At 39.9% G+C, this 19,082-nt stretch overlaps 1 protein-coding gene across 1 annotated transcript; it reads left to right on the top strand.

Moving 5' to 3' along the window:
• Positions 1 to 12,330: 12,330 nt before the first annotated feature.
• Positions 12,331 to 12,658, top strand: LOC307185799 (ragulator complex protein LAMTOR5-like; the record flags this gene model as incomplete). Its single annotated transcript, XM_079920334.1, has 1 exon — positions 12,331 to 12,658. Exon 1 carries the CDS (start codon positions 12,431 to 12,433, stop codon positions 12,656 to 12,658), a length of 228 nt encoding a protein of 75 aa, XP_079776460.1. The 5' UTR covers positions 12,331 to 12,430.
• Positions 12,659 to 19,082: the final 6,424 nt, after the last annotated feature.

Below are 19,082 nucleotides of genomic sequence, written 5' to 3'. Positions count from 1 at the left end.
GACAAACCCACAGCAAACATCATTCTCAGTGGTGAAAAACTGAAAACCTTTCCTCTAAGATCAGAAACAGGACAAGGATGTCCACTCTCGTCACTCTTATTCAACATAGTTTTGGAAGTCCTAGCCATGGCAATCAGAGAAGAAAAAGAAATAAAAGGAATATAAATTGGAAAAGATGAAGTAAAACTGCCCCTGTTTGCAGATGACATGATGCTATACATAGAGAATCCTAAAGATGCCACCAGAAAACTACTAGAGCTAATCAATGAATTTGGTAAAGTTGCAGGATACAAAATTAATGCATAGAAATCTCTTGCATTCCTATACGCTAACAATGAAAGATCAGAAAGAGAAATTAAGGAAACAATCCCATTCACCATTGCAACAAAAAGTATAAAAGACCTAGGAGTAAACCTACCTAAGGAGGTAAAAGACCTGTACTCAGAAAACTATAAGACACTGACGAAAGAAATCAAAGATGACACAAACAGATGGAGAGAAATACCATGTTCTTGGATTGGAAGAATCAATATTGTGAAAATGACAATACTACCCAAAGCAATGTACAGGTTCAATGCAATCCCTGTCAAATTATCAACGGCATTTTTACAGAACTAGAACAAAAAATCTTAAAATTTGTTTGGAGACACAAAAGACCCCGAATAGCTAAAGCAAACTTGAGAGAAAAAAATGGAGCTGGAGGAATCAGACTCCCTGACCTAAGACTATACTACAAAGCTACAGTAATCAAGACAATGCGGTACTGGCACAAAAACAGAAATATAGGTCGATGGGACAGGATAGAAAGCCCAGAGGTAAACCCATGTACCTATGGTCAACTAATCTATGACAAAGGAAGCAAGGATATACAATGGAGAAAAGACAGTCTCTTCAGTAAGTGGTGCTGAGAAAACTGGACAGCTACATGTAAAAGAATGAAATTAGAACACTCCCTAAACACCATACACAAAAATAAATTCAAAATGGATTACAGACCTAAATGTAAGACTGGACACTATAAAACTCTTAGAGGAAAGCGTAGGAAGAACACTCTTTGACATAAATCACAGCAAGATCTTTTTTGACCCACCTCGTAGGGTAATGGAAATAAAAACAAAAATAAACAAATGGGACCTAAGGAAACTTAAAAGCTTTTGCACAGCAAAGGAAACTATAAACAAGATGAAAAGACAACCCTCAGAATGGGAGAACACATTTGCAAACAAATTAACAGACAAATGATTAATCTCCAAAATATATAAACAGCACATGCAGCTCAATATTATAAAAACAAACAACCCAATCAAAAAATGGGCAGAAGACCTAAATAGACATTTCTCCAAAGAAGACATACAGATGGCCAAGAGGCACATGAAAAGCTGCTCAACATCACTAATTATTAGAGAAATGTAAATGAAAACTACAACGAAGTATCACCTCACACTGATTAGAATGGGCAGCATCAGAAAATCTACAAACAACAAATGCTGGAGAGGGTGTGGAGAAGAGGGAACCCTCTTGCATTGTTGGAGGGAATGTAAATTGATACAGCCACTATGGAGACCAGTATGGAGGTTCCTTAAAAAACTAAAAATAGAACTACCATATGACCCAGCAATCCCACTACTGGGCCTATACCCAGAGAAAATCATAATTCAAAAAGACACATGCACCGTGCCCCCCGCCAATGTTCATTGCAGCACTATTTACAATAGCCAGGTCATGGAAGCAACCTAAATGCCCATAGACAGATGAATGGATAAAGATGTGGTACATATATACAACAGAATACTACTCAGCCATAAAAATGAATGAAACTGGGTCATTTGTAGAGAAGTGGATGGACCTAGAAACTGTTATACAGAGTGAAGTAAGTCAGACAGAGAAAAACAAATATCGTATATTAATGCATATATGTGGAATCTAGAAAAATGGTACAGATGAATTGGTTTTCAAGGCAGAACTAGAGACAGAGATGCAGAGAACAAATGTATGGACACCAAGGGGGGAAGTGGGAGGGGGGGTTGGGATAAAAAAAAAAAACTTGTTACTTAATATGGTAATAAAGTGTTTTTATGTGGGAAAAACAAAAAAACTGAAACTCTGTACCAATCAAACAGCAATTCCCCATCACCCCCTGCCCCTACTCTTGGCAATCATCATTCTTTCTCTTTCTATAAAATTGACTACGTACTCTCGTTATCTCATGTAAGTAGAATCACACAGTATTTGTCTTTTTGTGACTGGCTTATTTCACTTAGATAATGTCCCCATGGTTCATCCATATTGCAGCATGTGACAGAATTTCCTTCCTTTTTAAGGCTAGATAATATTCCATTGTATGAATAAGGTGAGTAATATTCCATTGTATGTATATATCGCATTTTGTTTATCCAATTATCTGTCAGTAGATATTTGGTTTGCTCCCATATTCCAGTTATTATGAATCATACTGCTGTGCTCATTAATCATGGAATTTTTACAACTAGCTCTTTTAGAATATAGCCTTAGCTTGGTACCAGTCATCATCTTCTTCAACATCATTTAAAAAATATATATTAATAATCATAATGGGAAACTAAAAGCATGCCAAGATACTTAAAGCTATCAGAAGCATTGTTCTGGAGGCCAGATTCCTTATTCAGGTATTTCCTTTCTTATGTTCTATTTCCAAGGCCCTACATTCATAGTGATTACAAATTCAAAAGGCTACTTTTTAAGATATTTAATATCTTACTCTGTTTTTAGGTTACCGTTTTTAAAGAAATAATTCAATTATATTCCGTATACTGAGTTTCAAAGCAGAGAACACTAGTCTAACACATTAGCATGATTCTCAAAAAATAAACATTGAAATAAAAATTGATTATGGGTAGCATTTTATCTTACCAGAATATTCACTTAATCAGAACATAATAAGTATGTCAATGCTTACTGACTATAGTGCAACCATAAAGAATTGTGCTTCAAAGGATGTGAACCCTTGTTTTAATCAAATGTTGAAAGACTAAAAATGGCATTTGTGTGTGGTTAATTTGGGGTAGTATGTCCTCAGCCACATGCAAGAACAGCATTTCAAATAGGTCGTTTCAGGACTGAACTTAACCCCAATACATGAGGCAAATCTTTTTAGAAGGATGAAGAATTCCTCAGCCAATTCAGCCAAGTTTCACCAACCGTAATTTTTACTGTTATGAATGCCTTCTCTCAGGATTTTTGTTCCTTTTTTTGGAATCTGTTAAATTGCATGGTGAGGTCTTTTTTGCACCACACACTCACTTGTGGTCCCAAGCCAACTAAAGACCTTGTAGCACATCTGTGTAGCTGATAAACAAGCTCACAGAACAGTCACAGGGAACAACAGAAAGCCCTGATTTTCTAAGTGACAGTGTTCTCTTCAGTGTGGGAGAAGGAATGTGTGATATTGAATGAAATAGCAAATAACCAGGCATTTAAATGCATCACTTGGGCCAAAAAAAATTTAGTCAATCCGTTAGTTTCATTAACCAAAATTGAATCACAGTACAGCTTGATTCACAATCTTATTTCTTTAGTCCTTTTTGGCTTGTCAAGGTGTCGATATGTATATTCGACTTGTAACACCCCCGTTATTTTTTCTCCATCAAGGAGAAAGTGGTTATTGTAATATCCTGATCTTCTACCTCTCTGTTTAAACTTCTCAGTGTGAAAATCAGCAGGGCTGGCTTCCTGGATAAAAAAGACTTGGTTTTATATTTTCTACATCTCAGCACTCTTTAAAAAGAAGCATGACAGATACAAGGGACCAAAATTCAAAAATCAGAGCCTGCTGGCAAAGCTTGTGATCATGTCCAGCTAGAGTCCATGGTTTCCTACTAAACCTGTCCTTGAGTGGGTAATATCTGTTCTCTTTCATTCCAGTTCCTTCCCAAGGGATATAATTTTGTCACATGGGCGCTGTCGACCAAACCAGCCTGAACAGACGGTGAGTTGTATGACTGTGTACATGGGCAAGGGCCTCGGGAGGAATTTGAGGCTGTGGTACACAGTCACCCCAAATGGGGAGGGATTTCCTGGAAACTGAACTTTAGCCGAAACCCAGGAGTTTAAAAAAGGTAAGAAAGTAAATGTCAGCTTATACCACTGGAATAAGTTATTGACAGTGGATTATGGGGAAAAAATCATAGTAATTATCTACACATCCCTATCAACTATGTCTTTTTTGTAATTTAATAATACTTCTACTGGGTTTTAAAATGGTTTCTCAATGTTCATATTTGTGTGTGTATGAAAACAGAATATATTTAAAAAAATAAGTGAAAACATAAAATATAAAAAGTTTGATTGTCTGTCCAGTTTATTTTCCTGCCTACCTTTTCTAGGTTCACAAATTTCAATGGGAACTCTGTAAACTAATTTGTCACATGATTCTTACTGACTTGAGAACTGCAAAGGAAAGATATTTGCAAAAGATGAAGCATATCATTGTGTTTCTTTCTCCTTTTCTCTACTCTGAAACGATCTAATTGCTTTTAGGAAAGACTTTCTTTCTTTGTTTCACTTTGGCCAATGTAACATGTATGGTGGAGACATGTATAACTCCTGGTCTACATATTCTTAAAAATTTTTTCCTGAGAACATTCAGAAGAAAGTAGAGAAACATGAAAAACTGCCATTAGACGCCTTTACTCAGAAGATCTGGGTTCAAGTTCCAGCTCAATTACTTAGCAACTTTGTGATCCTGAGTCTACATTCTAAGAATAATGATACCTGTCTCACAAAGTGATTTTCTGGATTAAATGAGATGATGGATGTAAAGCACTGAGTAAGCTGAAACACACCACACGAATTTAAGACATTATCATTATAAGGTTTAGGTAGGTAAGTTCAAAAGACACCAAGCAAAGAAATTCATATTCTGGCCTTGAGAGCACTGAACTGATATGATATTATATGATATATATATATATAATACACACACACACACACACGAATAATTCCTTGAGAGCCTCTAGATACTGTTCAAAACATGATTTTATTAATCTCCTCTATAATCCCCTGAGGTACTATTCTCCCATTTTACAGACATGGAAAAATGCTTAGCTGGGATACCCTGGTTGTATTTCTAATAGGTGGTAGAATCAGGATTCAACCACTGGTCTTGATGGCCTGCTGTCTAGGCCTCTCTACCAGCTACTTATGATACAGATTGTGTTCCCAAGAACTCTGTGAACTATTTTAAGAACTCCAGAAACCATCTAATGATACTACCATAGGTCCTTATGGCTCATGTTCGTAACAGATAGATGTTCACAGGATTTTTGAGATTCAGAGCAGAAGATAATGAGGCAGCATGCTTTAAGTACTTACTGTAAGCCAGACACAGCTCTAAATAATGTTTATGTATTGCTCATTTAATCCTTTTAACCCAACAACGTAAGCTGTTCTTTAAGGCCATCCCCATTTTACAAAGGAGGAAACGGCAACAAACAGAGGCTAAGTAACTTGCCCAGAGCTGCACAGCTGGTGAGAGGAAGAAGAGGTCCTTGAACGTGCAGTCTGGCTCCAGAGGCCCGAGTTCTTAACTGTGCCTCTGATGGTCTGTGGAAGTAAAAGCATGGACATAGAGTACTTGATTCACATTACTTGATCCGAAGCAATATAACTTCAATTTTGTTGTCATTCTTTTCAGTCATCATTTACTCTGCAGAAAACATATACATTCAGGGTCTCCATGTTCAATCATGAGATGCTATCTTACACAACATACTTATCATTTTCCTAAGTTCTAGCATACATGGAAAATAAATCATGTATGAAATATGATCAAAATAAATCAATCCTATCTCCTTGCTTTTTCTTTTTTGCTTCTGCTTCTCAGGAATCCAGACAAGTACAGCAGAATAAGCATGGCCTTTGGAAGGGGGTTACAGTCCTGGCTTCAGCATATCAGCATACTAGCCAGGGTGCACTGTGACCTTAGGCAGGTAGCTTAACATCTCTAGTCTTAGAGATCTCAAGTCTTAGTTTTCTCATTTATAAAATAGAGATGTAAAATTTACTTAAAGGTTTATTATGAGGAATACAGAGATCATTTTGCAACGTGTCATTTTACCTAGGGTAAATGCGTAATAAATATTGATTCCTTCCACTTTTGCTTCTTTTGGTATGCATTACAGTTATCTAAGCATTTTTACCTTCTATTTTCTTAAAAAAAAACCCAGGGCTTCCCTGGTGGCGCAGTGATTGAGAGTCCGCCTGCTGATGCAGGGGACACGGGTTCGTACCCCGGTCCGGGAAGATCCCACATGCCGCGGAGTGGCTGGCCCGTGAGCCATGGCTGCTGAGCCTGCGCGTCCAGAGCCTGTGCTCCGCAACAGGAGAGGCCACAGTAGTGAGAGGTCCGCGTACCGCAAAAAGAAACAAACAAACAAACCAAAGCCCACCAATTTATCTGAATTTCTGAGGATATCTGATGCCTAAAAAGGTTTCCTAGCCATTTTCAAATATTTAGTGATCTTCGTGTATCTAGCGATACAGGCAGTCCCAGGTGGTATCTGATGCGCCAAAGGGTGACCCCAGGACAAAACCTGCCTTAAGATTATTCTGACCCTCACAATGACTGATTAGTTTAGCTGACATGAGTTACATTTATCATTAAAACTATCAGAATCATTTATTTCAAATGGTAAATCAGGGGAAGGTAAAGGTACAGTTCTGGCTGCTGTTACCGGACACACATTTTATTTGTTTCTCTGTTTTTAGACGAACTGATATTCCTGGACAGAGAAACATTCTTTCCAGATCTCTGGAGAATTTGTTGAGTGGGAAAGAAGTATTTTCTGAACAGGGGAAGCTGCTGGAAGTCTTGAAGAGGGGGATTCCAATGGCGATTTTTGCAAGAACACAGACACCAATGTCACTTCAACTTAGATAGTTCTGGAGAAAAAAATTGTCTAATATGGTCTGGCACATAGACTTTCTGCTCAGGAAGGATGACACCAAGAAATGCTTCCTTGTTGATTCTGGCAAAATCAAGGAAATTAGATGAGAAAGAGACCCTTGAAGGAGCTAGAGCATTTCCAGAGTAAGGAAGAAAGCAAAGCAAAATTGGAGAACTCTCATGTCCTCCAATATGCAAAGATAAAAAGAAAATTTAAAAAAGAAAAAAGATGGTAGAGAGGTTATTACACTACCAGAGATGAAAGACAGAAAGAGGGCCCCAGCCAAAGAAATGATGATTATATGCCAAACCAACATTGTCCAGCTACAGACTATTAAAATGAAAGGTCAAAGCACAAAAGAATTTCTGGGCAGCCTAATGTTGATGGTAAGGCTCTTATCTGGTATAGTCAATTGGCAAGCGTAGATGAAATTATCCAGGATTTACTCTATGTCCATAAGCCAGATAAATGCTGTATATTAACAAACTGAATTAGAGCCAGGTAGAAAGTAGCAGACTTCCTGGAACATAGGAAAGGGCAGATACCCAGTTAAAGCCAATGCATAAAGGAAAGCAGTGTAACCCTCAAGGAATGGCAAAACCTAGCCATGTCCCCAGATAGCCACAAGGGGAAAATGTTGACGCTTTGAAGCTGAACAGTAACTAGCCCTCAATAGAGTGAGAAACTGTGGTGGTGGGAACATAGTGGTACTTTTGAGAGTAGGAGTGTCTATGATTTTTGTTCAAGAATCCTAAAGAAACTAAACTTTTACAAAAGTATTTTCAAAATAAAAATTAACTTGCATATAACATTGACTTAGGTTTAAACTGCATTTTAGAGCATGAGTAATGTTCCTTCAACAGCAAAAACATCTCAATTCTCAGCATTTTCCACATAGAGTAGTTGCTAAATTCTTCATGAAGTTGGACAATAACATGTGCAATAGGCATGGAAGGGTTTTTGAATGAGATTAATCCAGTTAAAATTAGAATCACAAATTATCAGTTTCCCAGCATGAGAATAGAAAAGCTTCGTAACCAAGTAAAACTTTTAGAACATTTTTTGGTCACATTTTTAGCTGTGCTTAAATATGTAGGAAATATTAAAAGAGGAAAATATGGAACTCTAAGTAAAGGTGAATAAACTAGAAAAACTTCCTACTAGGTGAAGAAACTGCCCTTCAAAGCAACAGTTGGTTGGGAGATTCATACGAGCTCTGAGATATTGCCTGAAACATTAGGATACCCTGTGTAATACTAAGTCATATTTGATGACCAAACACATTTAACACTGTCTGTCAAAAAGTAGAATTGTTCATTTTAATATTTACTCAGTTGGGGAAACATTTCTTACATGCATGAAATTTAACTTCTCAAGACTAAGTTTGGTGAAAATATTGGTATTTAGAGATGAACATTACACATAAAAATAAAAAAAACATGCTTTCTATCTATGTGAGGGTATTATGAGGTGTGATGATTTGATTTTTTTAGAAAATAGGCCTTGTTAAACTTGGTTAAGAACATACCTTGAAGAACATACTTTTGGCAGAGATATCGATAGGAAAGTACTAAATCTGAGTTTGAAGTGATCACTGCTGTTGGAGCTCACAAAGGATAACCTGAAAGAAAAAATTAACTAGTTGTGGTAAATTACAACTAGCTCATCCTTGGAGTACTAGAGGGATTAAGTATGTTTTCAGTGAATGTTTATCACGGTAAGTTTTCCATGTAACCAGCACAGCTGTTGTAACTCACTTAGCGATAGCTGGAAAGTCGACTGCCAAAGACTGAATGTTTGTTTTCCCTCCAAATCCACATGTTGAAACCTAATCCCCAAGTGATGGTATCAGGAGGAGGGACCTTTGGAAGGTGATTAGGTCAGAGAGTGGAGCTCTCAGGAATAGGATTACTTCTCTTATAAAAGAGACCCTAGAGAGCTCCCTCATCCTTTTCCATGTGAAGACACAGGGAGAAGATGGCCATCTTATGAACCAGGAAGACAGCTCTTGTCAGACACCAAACCTGCCAGTGCCTTGATCTTGGACTTCCTAGCCTCCAGAAATATGAGAAATAAATGTTTGTTGTTTACGCCACCCATCTTTTGTTATAGCAGCTCAAACAGACTGCTATAGTCTACAGTCTTAAAACCAAGTAGTAAATGCACTGAAATTCAATTAAATATGGCTGTGTCAGTTAACCTGTGCTGGGTAACAAACTACTCTAAGATTTAGTAACTTAAAATAACAGCTATTTATTTGGCTCTCTATTTTGTATGTTAGCCGTTTGGGCTAGGCTGAGATGGGCAGTTCTCCTTGCTTTACCAATCTTGGCTAGTGTTACAAGCTGAATTGCATGATTCCCCCCATGTGGCCACTCAAATGCATATTTGCATATGACTGGTGTCCTTGTAAGAAGAGAAAATTTGGACAGGGATGCATACAGAGGGAAGATGATGTGAAGATACAGGGAGAACACTATGTCAACATGAAGACAGCTGTCTACAAGCCAGGGGGAGAGGCCTGGGACAGATTCTTCCCTCAGAGCCCTCGAAAGGAACCAACGCTGCTAACTTTGACCTCAGACCTTTAGCCTCCAGGACTTTGAGAAAATAAATTTCTGTTGTTTAAGCTACCCAGTCTGTGGTACTTTGCATTAAAAAAAAAAAATTGAAGCAGAGTTGATGTACAATATTATGGTAGTGATTTGACACTTAAATACATTACAAAGTGATCACCATGATAAGTCAGGTCTAATCCCATACAGAGTTATTACAATATTATTGACTATTTTCCTTTTGCTGCATATTATATCCCCATGATTCATTTATTTTATAAATGGGAATTTGTACCTCTCAATCCCCTTCACCTATTTTTACCTAACCCCCCTACCTCTGTCCCCTCTGGCAACTACTAATTTGTTCTCTGCATCTATGAATCTGTTTCTGTTTTGTTTGTTTCATTTTTTTAGATTCTACATATAAGTGAAATTACACAGTATTTGTGTTTCTCTGTCTGACTTACTTAACATAAACCCTCCAGGTCCATTTCTGTTGTTGCAAATGGCAAGATTTCATTCTTTCTTTATGGCTGAGTTATATTCCAGTGTGTGTGTGTGTGTGTGTGTGTGTGTGTGTGTGTGTGTGTGTGTGTGTGTGTGTGTGTACAAGCCTTAGCAGACTAATACAGCTGGGCTTTCTCATGCCTCTGCAGGCAGCTGGTGGACTGGCCAGGCCAGCTGATTATGATGGCTTCCGCTGAGGTGTCTGAAAGAACTGGGGTCTCTCTCACTGTGTTCTCACCCTCCAGCAGGCTAGCCAAGTTTGTTCACATGGCATTTGCAAGTTTCTCAGAGAGTAAGAATGAAGCTATAAGGTCTTTTGAAATGGACACTTAGAACTGGCACACTATCACTCTTGCCGTATTCTATTGAGCAAAATAAGTTCCAGGGCCAGCACAGATTCAACAGTTAGGAAATGGACTCCACTGCTTGGTGGAAGGAGGTACAGGGTCTCGTGGTCATTTTTGTCATTTACCACAGTAGCCATTTGACATTATGGCACAAAAGCTTTCCCACAGATCAGAAGTGTAGGCCAACTTTATGCTCTAATATCAATTCTGGAAACCTCTTGAACAGAACTTTCCATCAAGATTATATTGAGGCCAATATCCAAAAAATAAGGACTAGGTTGTTAAACATCATAGATGTTTTTAAGTACATTCTATCCCCATAAACCAAGTTCGTTTCAAGTAGATGCTAACATACAAGACTGGATCCTTGATTTAAAAAAAAAAAAGAAAATTAATTCTCTATCCAACAGGCTGGTTATTAGATCTTAATTTTTATAGATAGAATTAAGCAATTAAAGGGATTATAGGAAGTCATTACCTGCTGAAACCTGCCTTTCCCCAGTTTAGGATTTTGAAAGCAGAGTTCATCTGCTTTGTTTTATAACTCAGTGGCCTATCTGGACTCTTTAGTATTACCTTTTTAAGTGTCTTCCATTGATTGATAATTATTTAATGCGTTTACTTACGAAATAAATAACGGCAAGGGCCTTATTACTTACAAGGTCCCAGTAACACATCAGTGAACAAAGTAGACTTGATCTTTGCTCTTGTAGAACTTTAGTAAAGTAGAAGAAGACATTAAGTCAATAAAAGAACACATACAAACATAATTAAAATTGTAAAATTTTATATAAATATACATAAAGTGTGTAATAAAGGATTACTCATTCAATAAATATGTATTGAGTGGCTTATTATGAGCCAGTTAATGTGCTAGACAACGGAAATACCAATGTGAATGAGTCAGAGACACCTCTTTTTTTTAATGGAGCTCACTTTCAGCCCCAAAGACCAATAAGTTAATTAATTACAAATAAACAAAGACGTAACAATAACTTGTGATAAACGTTACGGGAAAACAAACGAACAAAGAAAGGGACAAAAGTGAGACCATCTTTAGAGGCTGTGAGCTGATAAGATTTCCATAGAGAAGGTGATATTTCAGCTGAGATCTGAAGATGAAAGAAGTTGTCATTTTAGGAAGAGGTAGAAAATTTCCAGTCAGAGGAAACAGGAAGTGCAAAGTCTTGAGGGTGAATGATCACGACCGGATGGAGAAGAAACCTTAATGGAAATCCAGTGACCAGAGCTGTCGGGGGCTGGGGGTGGGTGGGTGGCAGGAGCCAGATCACAGGGCTTTCGTGGGACAGCGAGAGAAGTGGGGATTTTATTCTAATGAAGTGGGAAGACCCTGAAGGATTTTAAGCAGAGAGTGATCTGACCTATTCTAATAGTCTGCTGCTGTGTGGAGAATGGATTGAAAGGATTAGAAGTAAGAGTAGTGAGACCAGTGACGCAGCTGCTACAGTAGTCTAGGTCAAGGATGATGGCAGCCCAGACCGAGGCCACGGAAGGGAGGAATAGAGGAGCAAGTGCCACTTTAACGGGAGTGAGGTAGAGCAGGAGGGTCAAGAAGGCTTCCCTAAGTAAGGTTAATGGAAGGTGAGACCCACGGCTGGAAGGTAAGGAGACGCCTTCATTCACACAGTGAAAACAGGATTAAATTAAGATCTAAAGAAGACTTAAATTCTGAAAAGACTATTGTTTTCCTCTTCCCCAAGACACATGTAATAGCGATGTAATTCAAAAGTGAAACAGGACTAAACCACAAAATAGGTGGAAGCAAGTTCCACCAGATTCACAGTTTTTCCACCACGACTAGGTTAGTGTTTTCACTTTTGAAATTTTGAATATTGAATAATTTCAAGATAGTTTTGCTGGTCTAGACCTGCTGAGCCTTTTTGTTTAATCTAGCCTTTAACAAAGGCCCTGAGAAGGGAAAGTGTTTGGAGTGTTTTTGACTGAAAGTAGGCTGCCTCCTATTGATGGATCTGCAGACCATGCAGTAACCTGCAAGCTAAACTGGGGACTGGAACTTCAGAACAAAGAAGGAGAAGGTGACACACCTCGGGGTCCTGCCCGGGGGGCGGACAGCGGGATGGAGGCGATCTTGGAGCAGCACCTGAAGGATGCGGTGAAGAATCCATCCACCATTGGAGTCCTGTGCACAGGTTCACAAGGACTCGATCTGGGCTGCTGCAGAACCCTGTCAGCTGAGCATGCTGGGGTGATATTTGTTCTAGCCCAGCAAGCAGCTAAGCTGACCTTGGCCCCCACTGATATTCCTATGGTGTGTCTAGAATCAGGGAACATTATCATCATCTAGAAACGCGATGGCATTACAACGGCGGTGCACAAAATGGCCTCTTGACATTTCGTATCCGTTCCCCAGCAGCCTGTCACAGGGACTCAATCATACCTTGTGTTAATTATCTTATAGAACTGCGAGAGTTCCAGTAGTTAGGCAAGTCATGGAATGTGCATTGGACACTTTTCCATTAATTTTAGAGTAAGCTGCTTTTGGACATTCTATGGATTGACTTATCAAAATACTAGTTAAGAAAATAGCTTTTTGTTTTGTTTTGTTTTTTGGTCCAATGAGCTGGAGATCACAGATTCTTGACTCTTGTCCCACACGGCTATCAATAAGCCATGTATGACTTGGTTATGTCTCTTCATTTCTCCAGCCAATGAATGAGAGTTTGGAAATTTCTTTCTAAATCGAAAACCCTCTCTTTGTTCTTTTCTTTTTTTTTTCTTTTAACATCTTTATTGGAGTATAATTGCTTTACAATGCTGTATTAGTTTCTGCTTTATAACAAAGTGAATCAGCTATACATATACATATATCCCCATATCTCTTCCCTCTTGCGTCTCCCTCCCTCCCACCCTCCCTCCCACCCTCCCTATACCACCCCTCCAGGTGGTCACAAAGCACCGAGCTGATCTCCCTGTGCTACGTGGCTGCTTCCCACTAGCTATCGATTTGGTAGTGTATATACGTTTGGTAGTGTATATATGTCCATGCCACTCTCTCACTTTGTCACAGCTTACCCTTCCCCCTCCCTGTGTCCTCAAGTCCATTCTCTAGTAGGTCTGCGTCTTTATTCCGTCCTGCCCCTAGGTTCTTCAGGACCTTTTTTTTTTTTTTTTTGGTTCCATATATATGTGTTAGCGTATGGTATTAGCATGTTTTGAAGGTATAGGTCGCTTTGTAGAGAGACTTTTGTTATGTTTAATAAATCTGGTTAGAAGGCGGGAAAAAGAACAAAGAAGGCTATTAGAGAGCAAGAGAGGAGCAGGGAAGTTCTGACTGGACCTGACTCCACTGACTCCAGGGAGAAATGGGTGTGGCTAGATTACAGGTGCTGACTGCAGTGGCGGAAAAGTTTTCTGTCCGTCAAAAGTCAGGTCATATGATTCCGGAGGCCAGTTCTGATCAGAAAATGAATACCTTAGCTACTCTACTATTTTTTAAAATGCACTTATTTGTATACCATTTCTCTATTTTTTTTTTTTTTTTTTTTTTTTTTTTTTTGCGGTACGCGGACCTCTCACTGTTGTGGCCTCTCCCGTTGCAGGGCACAGGCTCCGGACGCGCATGCCCAGCGGCCATGGCTCACTGGCCCAGCCGCTCCGCGGCATGTGGGATCTTCCCGGACCGGAGCACGAACCCGCGTCCCCTGCTTCGGCAGGCGGACTCTCAACCACTGCGGCCACCAGGGAAGCCCCATTTCTCCATTTTGAGTGGAGCAAAGCAGAGTTGAGAGTTACTTTAGTTGGTGTGAATAAAATGTCAGAGGCAATGTATTGGTCTAGTGACTTCTTCAAAAGAATTGAAAAATGTCATCATTTTTATATTTGGAAATTCACTCTCATTTTGTTCTGTTTTGATCTATATGGTTTGCCTTAAAGATAATACTGTAGCTATCCTGGTCTGTATGTCTTGCAGTGGCTTTTAACCAAACCCATTAAAATTCTGACCTGTAATAATTCACTTTTGACTGTGCCAACTTATTTTTTTTTTCTACATTTTTATTTTTCTTGACTCTCCTATTAGGCGATAAGCTCCTTTTCAATGTTTGAATTATCCAATTCTTTGGTCCACAGGTTTCAGAAACTTGAAGTGAGGAACCCATTCATCTTTGTATCTTGAGCAGAAAGACAGTGCATGAAACAAAACAGATGCCCAGTCTGCTTGTGGAATGGAATCTGGACAGCCCTGCCCTCAGGGAGATTGTGGGTGACCTGCGGAGTCAGCTGCATCAAAAATGACACAGTGCTGTTGTAAGTGGAACAGGGGAAGCATGTCATGATACAGAAGTAGAAGAGGGAAAGAGAGTGAGATGAGTTATGCATGAAAGTGTCAGGGAGAGCATGAAAGGGGAGGGGATTCTAGGGGAGCAGCGGGGGAAGGACACCCAGGTGGACGAAACACCATGCAAAGCAGAAGCAAGAAATATTCAGAGATTATAAAGTTCCACAATTCTTAAATGGGCTAAAATGTGCGGAAGGTAACACATATAGAAGGAGACAAAGTCTAGAGATAAGCAGGAGTAAAAACATCCAAGGCTTTGTAGGTCATGTTATGGAGTTGGGACCTTGTTTGGCAGGCTGTGAGGCAGGGGGCAGGGAAATGTCTTAGTGTGGATAAGCTGAGTCTCAGTAATATGAGATTGCTACGTCTCACAGCAATAGGATCAGACTTGCATTCTGCAAAGAGCACTCCGGCTGTGTCATTGGAGTGAGTTCAAGTGCACCGGGGGATTGACTTGGTAAGGTGCTGTGACAATGATGCAGATGGGAGTGAACTAGAACCTTCAGTAAAGCAGACTCCATGCAAATGAAGAGGCCAGGTCAATTCAAGAGATGTATAAGATGATGCAAGACTTGATGACTAGATATGAGGATCTGGGGAGAGGGAGGTAACAGATTCATGGCTTAAGAGACAGGTAAATGACGGTGCTACCTACCAAGGTAGGGAATACAGGACTGTTTGTGGGGGAATGGGGCAAGTTGATAGTAAAGAGGACAAATCAATCTTTTGGGTCATTTTGAGTGTGGGTAACTGCAGACCTTTAGAGTAGAGGACACTGCACCTCAGTGTCCTTGCATAACTGCCCAGGCAAAGGCAGTTTTTCACAAATATTTTTAATAACATTCATGCCTTTGTTATCCCTGTATAGCACCCTCTATATTTCATTGTTATGCACTTCACTTTTTAGAAAATCTGCATTTTCTCCTGTGCTTTCCATCCCCATTAATGGTGACATATTCTCCCCACTTAGCCAAGCTCATCACCTCAGAGTCGATCTCAATTCTTCTGTCTTTCTTACTAGTCACATCCAACATGTCACTCAGAATGTTCCTAATCACTCCCCTCCTCTCCTTTTTCTGGTCACTGTTTGGTCCAGCATACCTGTCCACTGCCATATACACCTATATCCCCAGCCCTCCCCAGTCAGTTTCTTTCTCCAGACTCTTGCAGTGATTTTCTAATTCCTATTTCTGCCTCTAAGATTTGCCCTGGAAAATTACTCATTACACACTATTGCCAGAGCAACCTTTCTGTAACCAAGTCTACTCATATCACTTTGTTACTTAGAAACATCAATGGCTCCTCAATCCCTAAATGGTTATGTACAAATACCTTGTTATCTCATAATTGGCCCAAACTTATTTTCTAGACATAGCAAATTATTCCTCACTTCACAAATGATACCTAAATTGACTTTAAACATTGTGAGTCAAAGGCACTCTGATATATTAGTTTTATGACTCTGTATTATTTCAGGTAGGTGTTGGACAGGTGAAAGAGGGACTCTGTCTCACTCCACCACTGACACAGACACACACACACACACGTGCGTGCACACACACACACACTGTTAGATTCAGTTCCAAAATTAATTCACCAAGGATACTGTTATGGGTTGAATTATATTACACTGAAAATGGATGTTTGAAATCCTAATCCCTGGTACCTAGGAATGTGACCCTATGTGGAAACTGGTCTTTGCAGATGGGATCAAGTTAAGATGAGGCCATTAGGGTGGGCTCTAATCCAATATAACTGATGTCCTTATGAAAAGGGGAAATTTGGACAACAGTCGCAAAGGGAGAGTGCTACATGATGATGGAGGTCCTGTAGCTACAAGACGAGGAATGCCAAGGATTGATGACCACCAAAGAGGCAAAGAAAGATTCTCCCCTTCCAGTTTCAGAGCGAGCATGGGACTGACAACATCTTGGTGTTAGACTTCTAGTCTCCAAAACTGTGGGACGATATATTTCTGTTGTTTGTGGGGCCTGGTTTGTGGTAGTTTTTGAAGGCAGCCCTGGGGAGCTAATACAGATTCGAGATTTCACAGGATGCAGAGTGGCCACAAAGCCTAGCTTCTCCCAGCCTCTAGCATTTCTGGTGGGCACAGCTGCTCTGGCGGCACTGTCCCTGCATGGCAGAGGTGCCTTGGATCTGGAAAAGTGCCACCACTGCACTTTTATGTGTAAACTTACAGCACCATCCCTGAAGAATTTACAAACTCTGGCCTTCTGTTCAAGAGAATGTTTACAAACGTGGCGTTCTACTCGTTCTTGATCCAGATTCAACGTTGACAAAGCCACAACTTCATCCAAGGGGAGAAACGACAGTGAGTGTCAGGAATCTCTTAATCATATCTTTGTCTCTAGCTCCCTGGAAAGCCCATTTCCATGCAGACTCACTTTTTGATAAAAACTGTAAAATGTTACCTAGGCTTATACTCAGAAAGCTACTCCTATTTGTCTTTTTTCAGCATTGTGATTTACTTTATCAAAGGCTTTTATATCTTATTTTTCTTTGTAGGTGGTGTAGGGAGTGATTTTTGAGCAAAAGCAATGAAATCCTGACCTTACCTCAATAAGGACCTTGTGGCATTTTACTTGACCAACTTTATCAATTTTGTTCTATTTCATTCGTTTCCAGGATACGCTATGCTTTTTTTTTACATCTCCTGGCTTTTGCATGTGTCATTTTCCTCACCTAGAACATATGCCTGATTCATTTCCAACTAAAGAACGCCATCACTTCGCTAATTATGATAATCAACACTGTCCTGGGTACGACACAGATATGATCCCATTCGTATTCACAACCTTGTGATTTAGACTGAGAGAGGTTAGAGTGATAAGGAGGTGGCACTGGAACCTGTCTCTTTCAGATCACAGAATCAATGTTCCTGTTTCTTAACCTCTTGCCAAGCCAGAAATCTTCCTTAACGTTCCTAGCCAAATATTCACTTTCTCCTCCAAGTTCCTGGAGAGTTTTGTACTTACTTTTATTGTGATAAGTCACAATAATTTATATTTTAATTACTTATTTGGGTTTGTAGCCCCAGTTGGTTGAATTCCGCAAGACAAGAAATGGCTTTTTGCCCACCTGCTTTAATCATGGCTCATAACAGATGCCCTCCAAATATTTGCTGAATGGATTAGAGCACGCTGAATAAATGCACGCATGGATTATAAGGCCACAGCATCTTCTATTTGACTGTGAACTTCTAGAAGACAGAGACCTTGCCTTTGTAAATTTTGAATCCCCAAAGTTGAATAAAAGTCTGTTGGCAGAATGAATGATTTAGTCAATGAATGATTTGGCTGAATGAATGATTATAGGTGACTAAAAGCCCAGCATGTGGCAGTTTTCCCTCTGTGCTTTATAAGATTTAGGAGCAGGACTTCCCTGGTGTGCAGTGGTTAAGAATCCGCCTGTCCATTCAGGGGACACAGGTTCAAGCCCTGGTCCGGGAAGATCCCACATGCCGCGGAGCAACTAAGCCCCTGTGCCACAACTACTGAGCCTGCGTTCTAGAGCCTGCGAGCACAACTACTGAGCCCGTGTGCCACAACTACTGAAGCCCGCATGCCTAGAAGCCCGTGCTCCACAACAAGAGAAGCCACCACAACCAAGAGTAGCCCTTGCTTGCCACAACTAGAGAAAGCCCACGCACAGCAATGAAGACCCAAAACAGCCAAAAATAAATAAATAAATAAAAATTAAAGATTTAGGAGCAAGTGATATAAGGTCATACAGAAAGGCAAAAATTTGTCTAATCTCTGTTAATCTCAGATTGAATGCAGCTTATCCAGCTTCATGATGGGGACTATAATCTGATTTTAAGATCAAGAAAATGAAAGTGCTAAAAATGAGGAAGGGGCTTCCCTGGTGGCACAGTGGTTGAGAATCTGCCTGCCAATGCAGGGGACGCGGGTTCGAGCCCTGGTCTGGGAAGATCCCACGTGCCACGGAGCAGCTGGGCCCGTGAGCCACAACTACTGAGCCTGTGCGTCTGGAGCTTGTGCTCCACAACAAGAGAGGCCGCTACAGTGAGAGGTCCACGCACCGCGATGAAGTGTGGCCCCTGCTCGCCGCAGCTAGAGAAAGCCCTCGCACAGAAACGAAGACCCAACACAGCCAAAAATAAATAAATAATTTAAACTGACATGTCATTTTAAAAAAATAAAATAAAATAAAAATGAGGAACAGTTTCATTATTTCATTCATTTATTCATTCATTCACTTACTCACTTACACTTGGGAATTGAAAAAGCACCCGAGAGCTGAGTAATTCACATCCTTCTTTTTTTTTTTTTGTCCAATTGTTGGAAGCCTGAGCTTGGGAAGCCAATTGGGCTGAGTCCCAAAGACAGCCACTGTGGTAAGATGCCTTTGGGACCATCCATGACATATAAAGGAGTATGGGGCTTATAAA

Source organism: Stenella coeruleoalba (assembly GCF_951394435.1).
Source record: "Stenella coeruleoalba genome assembly, chromosome: 4".
Taxonomy (NCBI): Eukaryota; Metazoa; Chordata; class Mammalia; order Artiodactyla; family Delphinidae; genus Stenella; species Stenella coeruleoalba.
This window is presented reverse-complemented; position numbering and strand designations above follow the sequence as displayed.